The sequence below is a fragment of the Chrysochloris asiatica genome, unplaced genomic scaffold (genome assembly GCF_000296735.1).
Source record: "Chrysochloris asiatica unplaced genomic scaffold, ChrAsi1.0 scaffold00042, whole genome shotgun sequence".
NCBI classification, from domain to species: Eukaryota; Metazoa; Chordata; class Mammalia; order Afrosoricida; family Chrysochloridae; genus Chrysochloris; species Chrysochloris asiatica.
In genome coordinates, this window is record NW_006408560.1 from 11,418,643 (window position 1) to 11,431,546 (window position 12,904).

The window sequence follows — 12,904 nt, forward strand, 5'->3', positions numbered from 1 at the left end:
CCTGCTGGTATTTAAATACCTGTGGCATAACTGCCAGAACCACAGTAACACACAAGCAACCACAACATGACAAATTGACAGGTGAGTAACCCATTATTGTTGAATGGAGGGTAGAAATGAGGGGTCCTGTCTGCAATTGGAGATCATCTGTCCTTTATTCTCTTCTCTTGGACATGCAGGGCTTAAGAATGTTTAAATAAAGGGGTGGTCTGACTCTTGAGGCAGGGTCTTCTTCCAACAGTCAGAGGTCTACACTGAATCGAAAGCCAGAAAATTTAGACTATGCAACTCTCCCATCCCAGACATTCTAGAACATCCTAGAAACAACCTTGATCCATGAATGTCGGCAGCTAATACCAAGCAATCATCACTGTCCCACATAGTTCAGAGAGCTTTGTGCTGGTAATTTTCTAAGAGAAGCCACCCAAGTTATATCAGTCATGGCCAAGACCAGGTGCTAAGTCCTGTGACCAGAGGGTCACTGGGAATTCATTGGAAAGCAGTGAGAGAAAGTAAGCTTTGGTTGATGACTACCTTTCCCAGGTCAGGACAGACCATCTCACTAGAGTAATGGTGAGTGAGATTCCCAAATCTGGGTATCAGGAGAAACTTCAAAGAATACATAGGTGACCCTTAGCCTACTCTCCCCAGGACACTGAGGTAAAAAATCATTCTTCATGAACCCACATACTGGCAGGCAGGTGAATGCAGGAGAAAAGAAGATAAGGAGAGGGAGGGTCCTGGCCTCAGTTCCATTTAGAAACATTTCCCCCCAAGAGTTTGCATAGAAACACAAAGTGGAAGAACCCAAAGGAACAACAAGGACAAATGAGAAATCTCAGGTTACACAGCATCATAGTGGCAGAGCCAGGGCTAGATCCCATGCTTCCCAACCCTCACTCACAGCTCCTGAAGGCAGCAGAACAGGTGGGCACTGGGCAGGGCTCCTAAGAAGCACAGAGGCAGGTACCAGAGCTAAGGATCACAGAGGAGAGAATGAAGGAGACTGTGAATCTGGATCCTTTATGAAGCTCAGCAATGATCTGCAGTCAGGAACCCTGGGATTCTGTGCACAAGTGGGTAAGCTCACCTTGGAGGCTGGGATCAGCATTTCCCATCAGCATCTAGAGCCACCAGTAATTGAATTTCTGAGGAGACCAGCAGTTATGAGACCAGACAGGAAGTTTACTAGCAATTATCAGATCCTGGTGCACAAGGAGAACAGAGAAATGATGGGCCTGGTTCAGTGTTGGAGAGTTGTAGGGAAGGTATGGCCCAAAGGAAGAGGGAGAGAGATGTGAGAGTAGGTGAGAGAGTGGATCATGAAGTGTCAGCTACATAGAGGAAGCAATAGGGGCTAATGGTGGTGGTGGTTATGTGCCATGGAGTCGATTCAGATTCGTAGTAACCCTGTATAGGGTTTCTGAGAGCCTCATCTTTCTCCCATGGAACTGCTGGTACTTTCGAGCTGCTGACCTTAAGGTTAGCAACCCAACTCATAGCCACTACATTACCAGAGGTCCTTTTAGGGGCTAAAAGGAGAGATAATATACAGTCCAGGGACAGTAGGTGTTGATGACTCTAAGCAGCACGTGAATGAGAATGAGGGAGGGAGAACGAGAGAGGGAGGCAAGTGGTCAGAGAACAGAGTATGCAAGTTGAAAACATCGGCACAGTACTGAGTGACAACAAGGTGCTGAATGCTCAGAAAAAAAGATGAATCTTAGTGGAGTGGAGAGGATGGGAATGAGTTGCTCAAGGAATGGTGAAGAGTAAAAAGTGGACACGGGTCATTGACATAGTCAGATAACTCATTCTGTGGGTTTTATGCTGGTGTGATTGAGGGGGAACTCGGGAAAGCGTTACCTAATTCCTCTAAGAAGAGTGTATATTCAATTATGAGGTTAGTAGGAGAAAGTGACCAGGAGCATAGGAGTGATATGGCCAGATGATAGGAAATCAAAGGAGGTTCAGGGGACATGGCCTGGAAGTTCTACCAGGTCAATGATGACCCCTCTGACAAAAATCACTCTAGGAAATTCAACACTGCTAAGTCAGCCTCTGGGCCCACATCTTTAGTGTCCAGCAGATCACCAACCCTGGAGTAGAAACATGCCCTTTTCACCAGGTACATAATAGGCTATAATTTCTTCATCACACTTATAAGCACTCCCTCTCAGACTTAATGAGCTCTTCATGTTCTGGCTCTATCCTGGTGGCTCTAGGCTGTCTGGATCCCAGACCAGCATGGTTGTTGTTGTATGTCGTTGAGTCAATTCCAACTTGTAAAGACCCTACAAGGACAAAGTGGAACTACCCTATAAAGTGTCCTAGCAATCACTCTCCTATGGAGAATCTGGTGGGTTTGAACCACCAACCTTTCCATGAAGTGCTTAGCCACTATATCATGAGGGTTCCAAATTAACATTGAGACCCTCTAAACCTGGAATATTTGCCACTCTCTGGGCTTCCTCAGACACCCAGTTCCTGGCATTTTGGAAACCATCATAGAGGCTCAACTCAGCAGCCAGGATGCCCTTCTGTCCACTTCCACACACAAGCACACATCACAGGGACAATGACACATCCCCAGAAGCCCAGGACACAGAAGGGGAATCTAGTATTGAGGACACTGCTGCTCCTCATATTCACAACAAGCAGGGCCACTCTGACTTCGGTGCCCTTTGAAGAAGCTCTGTGAGTTATGGCCAGTCTCTTCCACACCCTAGAGCAGGGGTGGGAAATGTCCAACCATATAAAGCCCATGAAATCATTTGGTCTGGCCCTGCCAAGGCAACCGTATTCCAGCCATCACACTGTTGTTGTTGTTGTTGTTGTTGATAAGTGCCGTCAAATTGGTTCCAACCCACAGTGACCCTGTATAGGGTTTCCGAGGAGCAACTTAAACCGCCGACCTTGTGGTTCACACTGACATTGCAGTCCAGCGCATTAGCCCACAGTGCCACACCAGGACTCCATTCATCACATTAGGGGTGAGTTCATTAAATGTTTGACCAAATATATAGCAGGCTAATTTTTAAGTTGATTATTTTGTATGGCCTGCAAATCATATTACATTCTAACAGACAAGGTTCTCCACCCCTGCCCTAGAGGAAGAGCCTGGCTAGAGTAAGTGGGAATAAACACTAGGTGTGGAGACATCTGCTACTTGTCTCTAACATTTCCCAGATCTGGAGGAAGAGGCTCAGTGTAACTGGACAGAAGGTTCTGCACCAGACTCCACTTCTCAAACCAGGTATGGTGGCTGCAACAGAGGCGAACACAGGTCCTTCTGAAACAGTGGGGAAGGCTATACTAGAAGCCACAATGAAGGGAAAATGCTAGCATATTCTTGGTGAATCCTGACAGTGAACAGTTATTGTCTTTAGTAAAGCTAATAAGCAATTGATTGTTTGACAACATAAACAAGAAAGAATAACACTAATGTAAAATGAAAGGAATCATTTATTGTTGTTGAAGGGATCTCTGGATGCTGTTGGCTGGACTAGGTTCACTGGTTGCCCCCAGCACAGGGCTTTGCTCCGTGGCTTTGCTCATGATAGTCTGTAGCTATGTCTCCCAGTGTGGACAGAAACTCAGAAAACTGGATCTTCTTATCCCCATCCTTGTCCTTTTTCTCAAAGAGATTGGCCAAGTAATCTTTGCCACTCTTGTCCTGTGGGAAGGAGACACAAAGCAAAAACCTCTGTCAAAGGCATGTTCTGGGATGGCAACAGAGAAGAAGGCAGAGACAGGTGAGGGGCAGCTGGTGAGGCCTGTAACCAGAGGGCCAATGAGCAAAGACAGGGTGGGATGTTAGCATCACCCCTGAGGATCTCTGAGGGTGATCCTTGCACAAAGATCAGTGTGGATGTGTAATCACAGAGGTTGATTCCCTGAAGATGCCTGGGAGAGGGAGTTCTGAGTAAGAGGCGGCCTCTGGCCTCAGGTGTCCACGCACCTCTTTAAGGCATCATCTATCTCTGTTCTTCCCCAGGAACTCAAAATGAACTCTAATGCTTTGTATTCTTTGTTCTTTAACCCTCCCTCCCTTTACGTTCCATCAACACTAATCTGTTCTAAGCTCCTGTTCTTGGTCTTCTCATGGCTGTGTTATCTACGCACCAACTCTTGGTGGTATTCAGTTCAGTGTATTCCAGTAGCCAACTTAAATCAGCTTTGTGAATGAGATTTCTTAGTTGTAAACAGGTATTTTCATTCCTACTAGTAATGACATTTCTATTACCTTCCTTCTAACCCCAGGAACTTTCACAGAAGCCTTGAAAAGATGGGGCATGAACTCATGACGATCAAGGGGTAAGGACCTACTCACTGCCCTCAAAAGGCAGTATTGTGTTGATCATCTAACAGCTCTTTATACTGACCCAATTCTTTCTTATTTTCAGTATTTTCACATATTGCATGTGTGTAAATCCTCATACTAGCCCAAGAAATAATATTCTATTTTCCTCTTTCTGTAGATGTAAAAATTGAGGATCAGAGAATGACAGTGGCTTGCTCAAGGTTATACAGGGTAATGGATCCTCAGCCAGTCCACGGTACCCACCAACACTGACCATCTAGACCCCACTCACACAGGCACTGAGGAAGTTGGGGAAGTTCTCCTTCATCAACAGGTTCAGGTTGGTCTTGTCAATTGCATCATCAGTTTTGACGTATTTATGAAATAGCGTGACCAGATCCACCATGCACTTTTCAGCTTTAGTGGGGCTCATCTTTGCTTTCAAAAGGGCTGCAGAGAAAAAAGATAATGAGCTTGATCCCCAACACACAGGGGCATCCAAATTAGATGATGGTTGGGTGCTAAGGATTAAGTGAGGATAGGGCTGGGGGTGCAAAGGAATTTGTGATTCCTTATGTGGTGGATTTTCTTGCCTTGGTGGGGACAGGTCATCTCACAGGAAAATGGTGAGTTTGGGACCCAATCTAGTGTCAGGAGAGCCTTCACATCATTCACACGTGAGTGACCCTTAGCCTTATCCTCCCTTGGAGGTGGGATGGACAGTGGGTCTTCATGAGCCCAGAGTCTGACCATTAAGCAAATTGAAGAAGGAAAAGAAGGATCCTGTTCTCAGCTCCACTGGAGAGATGTTCCCTGAGATTTCTCAGAGAAACACCAAATGAAAGACTCAAAAGGACAAATAGGAACAGATGAGATCCCTAAGTCTTGGGGTGAAGCTCGCACAGCCACAGAATGGCAGAGCCAGAACTAGAACCCAAACTCCCAACAGTGGCTTTCCCTGCTCCTGCTGGCAGCAGAGCAGGTAACCCTGGTCACTGCTCCTAAAAAAGCACAGAGGCAGGTACAGACTTACCAGAGCTGAGGATGATCACGGAGGAGAAGCTGAGATGACTGTGCATCTGGGCACAGAGCAGGCCTTTTATAGGACTTTGCCTGGCTCTTTAGGGCTGGGAGCCCTGGGGCTGTGTGTGTTGTCAGTTTCTTGCAGCCCTGCCCCATGTGGGTTGATGGGCACATCTTAGAGGATATGCCCATCATTTCCCATCAGCATCCAGGGCTACCAGTAAGTGCACTTCTTAGGTGACGTCACCTAGAGCCTCCTCCCTCAAGCCAAATGAGCTGTGCTCAGTGGGTTGTGTCTTATTTGACAGTGAAGGGGTAGAAAGAATCTGATTGCTGGACACTAAAAGGGATAAAAGTTAGGACCCTTCACTGTAGCACATCTCTGGGGATTCACTCACCCTGTCCTTCAACAAACCTGGACTGATGGCTTATTGACCTACTACCTCCACTCACTCTGTGCTAGGCAACACACTACGCATACCCTGCCTCACGTACCCTCATCAATGCCATTGGACATTGATACTATCATTGAGTTAGCAGCATATTAAAGACATGAGATTCCGCAGCTAGTACACAGCACAGTCAAGACATGAACCTGGATCAGACTGAATCCAAAGCTTCCTCTTAACCCTCAGCCAAGAATTTTGGGTCACGTCAGGTCCCCAAAGGCTCTCAAAGTTCAAGAAGAAGACAAGATCATTCCACTTCCACCTTCCCATCAAACCCTTGAAGAAGTCCCAAGAAGTCGACTGAAGTCAGCACCCACAGGTGACAGACCAGGGAGACATGGTGTGGGAGACATGGAGCCAGAACCCAGGAACCCTGATGTGGAGTCTCCACTCCTGACCTTCACATTATAGCCCCCTAAGAGGCCAGGGTTCCCCCAGGAAGAACACCACCTTGATAGAATGGTGTGGGGCCTCCGTGGGATGAGCCTGGACATGAAGGATTGGGCCACACTGCCTCCCAGTAGCATGACTGGTTCCTTTCTATGATTTCTTCAAGACTTCCTCCTCCCTTGATGAAAAACAACCTGTATCGGCATCTAGGGGATGCCCCAACTCTGACATGTTCCTAACTGCTGCAGAAGGGCAGGTCTATGTTCAAGAAACAGGAAGCTAAAGTTCAGAAGGAGGGTCCATAGAGACACTCTAAGGAGCCACCCTGCTGACTCACTGAGGTGCTTTTTCTGTGTGTTCTCTGCTCCCATTAAAACTTTCCACTAGGGGCCAGGAAGTCATCCCCACCACTGCCCTGCACATGACACCGCTGGCCAGACCTGGTACTCAGAGTGACCCACCAAGCTCCAGTTGACCTCCCTGTATCTATCTTCTATACCCATATTTCCACAACTCCACAACTTTATGGATTCACTGTTTGAATCCATTTCAACCCTACTAAAAAGGCCTGGTATAGCACAGTGGGTAAAAGCACTGGACTGCAAGGTTGGTTTGAACCGCAAGGTCTGCAGTTTAAACTCACCAGCAGCCCCTTGGAAACCCTATACAGGGTCGTTATGAGACAGCAATGAACAACAACAAAAAGCCTTCAGGGAGCCCTGGTGGCACTCTGGTTTAAGCATTGGGCTAATAACTCTCCAGTCAATGGTTCAAACCCACCAGTCACTCCTCAGGAGAAAGATGAAACTGTAAGCTCATCAATATTTTCAGTTTGGGGAAACTTATATAGCATCATTATGAGTCAAAATCGACTGTATGGTTCAATGATAGATACACAAGAAAGCAAGGAGACTGAAATATCTGTAGGTGGAAAAGCTGGGGAACCTTGGAGTAATGGGGAAAAAGAGACATTTTCACTTAAGCCCTATTGGAATTTTGAATTTTATATCTTGTCCACATACGCTAAAATTATTTTTAACTTTTATAAAACATTTTTCTTTTGTTTCATTTTTGATTCTCAAGATCAAAGGCTGAGCCATTCATAATCTCCATTTCCTGGAATTTAAATATCATTGATCTGTTGAAAGATTCCTCTCTTGTTTACTTATTTGTCTCTGATCTTCATTCTTGTACCATTCCCCACTCAAACAACTACGGTGTGCTCTCATTTGTGTGCATTCTTACAAAATGTCCATTTAGTTTGCCCCATGTTCTTTTTTTCCACTGTAATTATTTTCTTGTACGCAATTCAACAGCGTTAATTACATTCACATGATTGTGCAACCATCACCACTATTTAGTTCCAAAATTTTTCATCATTCTAAATAGAAACTATACCCGTTAAAGAAACCATTCCCCTGAGCTCCTGACAGCCTCTAATCTACTTTCTCTCTCTATCAATTTGCCTATTCTGGATATATTTCATGGAAGCCATGTCATACAATATTTGACCTTTGTGCTTGACTGGCTTCATTCAGCATTATGTTTTCAAGGTTCATGGATTTGGTTGTATGTATCAGAACTTCATTGCTGTTGGTAACTGAATGATGTTATTGTCTGGTGTGTACTACACTATGTTTATTCATTGATCTACTGATGGACAGAGATTGCTCTCATCTTTTGGCTATTGTAAAAATAGTGTTGCTATGAGTATTCACATATAATTAATTATCTCTTAAAGTCACTGTTTTCAGTTTTTGTTGTATAAGCCCAGGAGTGAAATTGTGGGTCGTATCATAATTCTGGAGTCCTGGTATGGCACTGTAGGATAAGCAATGGACTGCTAACTTCAAGGTCTAAGGTTCAAACCCACCAACAGTAACTTGGAAACCCTATATAGGGTCACTGTGTGTCAGAACCAACTCAACGGCACTTAACAGCAAGAAAATCATAATTTAACACTTCACTTTTCAAGGAACACCAAAACTATTTTTTATAGTGGCTGCACCATTTTGCATACCCACCAGCACTTATGAGAGTTTAAATTTCTTTTTTTTTATTTTGAAATAGACTGAGCAACCCCAAAATATACAACTCAATCAATTCTCTCTGACGGCCATAACCATCACCAATATCAAGGAATCAAACATCATCAGAACCCCCTCCAATTACTACCTTCTTTTCTCAAGACTGCCACTATATCAAAGTGCATGATATGACTCTCTTTTTATTATCTTTACATACAGATAGTTTTACCACTGAAGGCTGCTTTCTGAACTCTCTATAATTTTTTAAATGACATATTTTCTTTTGTGTCTCCCTTCTATTTCTCAAAATTATTAGCTTTATCCATGTTTCAGTGTTAGTTAAGGAACTCTGGTGGACCAAATATTAAGCACTGGACTGTTAACTGGAAGGTTCACTGTTTGAATTCATCCAGCAACTGCTCTGGAGTAAGACTTGCAGATCTGCTTCTTAAGATTACCTAAAACACACTATGGAGCAGTTGTACTCTGTCACATGGGGTATATATGAATCAGAGTCAACTGAACAGCACCTCACAACAACAGTGGTTGTGTTTGTTCATTTTCATTGCTGTATAGTATTTCTTTGCATGAGTATGACTGATATTTCTGCTTCGGTGCCACTTACTGTTCATTTTCTTATCTTCCTTTTAGAATGAATATTCTGCTCTGGTGACCAGGGATTTTGATCTGTGTTCAGGTTTCCCTAGGGCATCAGCCATGCCTACTGGTGATATGCATTACAAAGGGTCTGAGGCAGATCCCAATGTGTCAGTCCTGGGGTATTTAAAAACAAAGGAGGGAATGAGCCTCAGGACACAGATCTCCAGACTCCACAGACCTACCTCATATTAGTCTTGTTTGCTGTCAGTGAGATTAGTGTTTGCAGCCATTTTTAGCAGACAATTTATATGCCACCAAAATGTGGCATCAGGATAAGGGGAAGACTAATTAATAACCTGTGATATGCAGATGATACAACGTTACTTACTGAAAGTGAAGAGGACTTAAAACATTTACTGATGAAGATCAAAGAGCACAACCTTCAGTATGGCTGTGTAAAGAACAGCTTATGGAAGCAGCAGTCAAGAAATCAAACGAAGTTTTGCATTAGGAAAATCTGCTGCACAAGACCTTTTGAAGAGCAAAGATGTCAGCTTGAGGACTAAGGTGTGCCTGACCCAAGCCATGGTATTTTCAATAATGTCATATGCATATGAAAGCTGGACCGTGAATAAGGAAGACTGTAGAAGAATTGATGCTTTTGAGTTATGGTGTTGGAGGAGAATATTGAAAGTGCCATGGGCTGCCAAAAGAACCAACAGATCTGTGTTGGAAGAAATGCAGCCAGAGTGTTCCTTGGAAGCCAGCATGACCAAACTTCATCTCTCGTATTTGGGACATATTGTCAGGAGGGACCAGTCGCTGGAGAAGGATATCATGTTTGGTAAGACGGAGGGTCAGAGAAAAAGACCCCCAGCAAGATAGATTGGCAAAGTGGCAGCATCAATGGGCTCAAGCATGGTAAAAATAGTGAGGTTGGCCCAGGATCAGGCAGTGTTTCATTCTACTGTGAATAAGGTCGCTATTAACACTGATTCGATGGCACCTAACAACAACAACAACAATCTCTGGTGGGGCAATAGGGTAAGTGTTGGGTTTCTAACCAAAAGGTTGGTTCAAACCCACCAGTCACTCTACAGGAGAAAGAAATGACAGTTTGCTTTCAAAAAGGTTCACAACCTCAGAAACCCTATAAAACAGTTCAACTCTGCCCTATAAAGTTGTTAACTTAATTCTCATTAAGTTGGTTTTTCTTTCAATACAATACTGTTGTGATCTGGCCCCTGAAAATACTTGACTTTGGATCATGGTATTGATAACCAAGAGGTTGGGGGTTCGAGCCCACCCAGAGGTGCCATGGAAGAAAGACCTGGCTATCTACTTCGGAGAAATCAGCCATTACAAAACCTGTGGAATACAGTTCTACTCACACACATGAGGTTGTCATGAGTCAAATCCAACTCAAAAGCAATTGTTTTTTATTAACTGTAAGGTCCCAGAGGTCAGGAACTAGACACCCTCATCAAATAGTCAGAGTATCTTTGAAAACAGAACTCTGTATTTGCTGATGCATAAAGACTGGCTGTAAGAAAGCTACCTTTCCTCCTAATGCTGACCTCTTCCCTTCTTTCTCACTGAATCCCTTATGGCTTCCTGAACTCTGCAAACCTCTGCCCACATCATGTCCTGTCTTAGTTACCTAGTACAGCGATAACAGGAATGTCACAAGTAGATGGCTTTAATATATAGAAATTTATTCTCTCACAGTATATTGTTGCTGTTGTTAAGTGTCATCAAGTTGGTTCTGACTCATAGCAACCCTGTATAGGGTTTCCAAGGAGTTGGAACTGACTCAATGGCACTTAACAACAACAACAACAAATGTCTTGTATGGAGTCCTGGTGTGGTGCTGAGGGATAATGAACTGAAATGCAAGGTCGGTTTGAACGGCAAGGTCAGTGGTTCAAATTCACCAGCTGCTCCTAGGAAACCCTGTATAGGGTTTCTATGAGTCAGAACTGATTCGAAGGCACTTAACAACAACAGTGCCTTGTAAAACTTGTCTCCAGAGTTGATGCTGAGAAGTCTGGAGGTGTCCTGTGTCTAGACTCTTGGTGTACAACCTCTTTAACTTCACTGGAAGAGCTTAGGATCTTTTCTTTGTCCCCAAGTTTCCAAAATTTCAAAATTCTATGCTTTGGGGTGAGTCTTTTGTTTTTTCATTCACATTGTTGGTGATTCAGGAAGTCAACTTTCTTGAATCATTTCTTTGATAATGTTCTTCCCCATATCGGGTTTGTTCTTTCTTGGGCTTCTCAGATTAATTCTCTAATTTCCTTTCCTTTTATTTTCCATCTTTTCATTGTTTTATTCAAACACATCTCCCAGCCCTTTTACTGAATTTTCATTTCTCCTACTATACTTCTGATTTCCAAGAGCTCATTTCTGTTTTCTGTATGTTTCTTTTCCTTACACTCCTGTTCTTACTTTTTGGATACAATATCTCCTATTACCTCCTTGAATGTATATTCATTGCAAACACTTTTTAAAGTTTTCTTGTTGTTGCTAAGTGCCATTGAGTTGGTTCCAACTCATAGTGACCCTATTTCAGAGGAGCAACTTTCAAGTTTGAACCTCTGACCTTCCAGTTCAAACCGATCTTGCTGTCCAGTGCTTAACCCAAGCGCCACACCAGGATTCCTCTCTACATTTTTCCTTTTTATTTGCCTATTTGTCTCTCATTCTCTCATATTAAAGACTTCTCTTCATGAGTCACTGAACCTGGAAAGGTTTCTGGTCTCGGGGGACACCAAGGTCAGCTGGCAAAACACTCCATAAAGATAGTAGGATCAGCACTGGACTGTGAGCCACAAAGTCAGCAGTTGAAACCAAACAGCTGCTCCTCAGAAACCCTATACAGGGTTGTTATGAGTAAGAACCAACTCGATGGCCCATAATAGCAACAATAACACAACCTTTGGTGAGTAATGACTGAGAACTCCTTGTGATGAAAATCAAAGACTTAGGGAAACAATTAGCTCAATAGGGAAATGGACCATGCAAACATCAGTCTCCATGACCCTGAAGCCAAAAGACCTGCACAATGATTGAATGCCACCACCAATGGCTCTGAAAAGGATCACATTAGAAGGTCCTGAAAAGAGTGGGACAAAAATGTACAGAAAAATCAAAACATAAAAATGACCATGCTGAAGCGGCGAGTTAAGCTCTACAATGTTCAACAGACTTCTGCGAACCCAGGTGAAGACCTGGTTGGCCAGCAGTGTGGCAAGACCTGGGGACCCTCGGGCCCAGAGTCAGTGACATAGCCATAGAGGACTAGAGCAGAGAATGAAGCATCCAGCTGATAAGAAGAGAGGGCATTTGCATAAGAACAGCCACACTTGCAGATAATACCCACTTGACCTGGCTCCAATGACTGGATAATCAGAGCTCAACCAGAAGAAGAAAGAAGAGGGGAAAAAAAGTATTCTGCTACAATTTGATGAACTTGACCTACACCTATGGAAGCACCAGCTCAAAAGAGGGAACAAATCCTTACAGCAAAGATCATTCCCACCCCCTCTGTCTACACAGAGTAGACAGGGATGGGCAACTTAGACATTGGCTACCCAAAATGGGGGGGGGGGGGGCTACAAAGGCAAGAAGTGACTGGCTTACAAGCTTTCAAGAGGGAACCTAGATCCAGAGGGCCTGGAGGAAGGTAGAATCTCCAGTGAGTAGTAGCCAATCTGTCTAGGCGGGGCTGATGAAATGAAATGCAGACGGGTCTCTTGTGATACAATAGTGAATAATTGTTATCAGGACTGATTGTAAAGGTTGGAAATGTAAAGGTGGACGTTTTGTAGCAAGGAGGGGAGTGATTAACTTTCCAGTCTAGGAGTGGAGGTCCCTAGGACCATCAAGGGAGAAGAGCGGAGAGCGGGACCCTACCCAGAGAAGCCTTGATGCCTGAGATGGAGGCAGAGACAATGACGTGGAACGATGGAGCAGCTGGGGACTTTAGGTCCAGAGAAGGAGAGGGACTGTGTGCTGAAGACCCAGGGGGGCATGGGGGGCAGGTTTGCAGAGTATACCCTTTGGTTAGTTGATGATTCATGGAGGGGATTGTAACCATGGCAATGAGACGA

The 12,904-nt window shown here is 44.1% G+C and overlaps 1 protein-coding gene across 1 annotated transcript; it reads right to left on the minus strand.

The window, feature by feature from the left end:
• Positions 1–3,511: 3,511 nt before the first annotated feature.
• Positions 3,512–4,736, minus strand: LOC102831078 (protein S100-A7-like). Its single transcript, XM_006861459.1, has 2 exons — positions 4,596–4,736; positions 3,512–3,676 (listed from the first exon to the last, which is right to left on the minus strand). The coding sequence occupies exons 1-2, from the start codon at positions 4,734–4,736 to the stop codon at positions 3,512–3,514; spliced, it is 306 nt and encodes a 101-aa protein (XP_006861521.1).
• Positions 4,737–12,904: the final 8,168 nt, after the last annotated feature.

Bases quoted from the DNA above. Each gene is read 5' to 3' on its own strand.
- LOC102831078 (XM_006861459.1), bottom strand. From the start codon at position 4,736: ATGAGCCCCACTAAAGCTGAAAAGTGCATGGTGGATCTGGTCACGCTA. The intron at 3,677-4,595 runs GTGAGTGGGGTC...TCCTTCCCACAG, and splicing joins CCAACTTCCTCAGTGCCTGT to GACAAGAGTGGCAAAGATTA.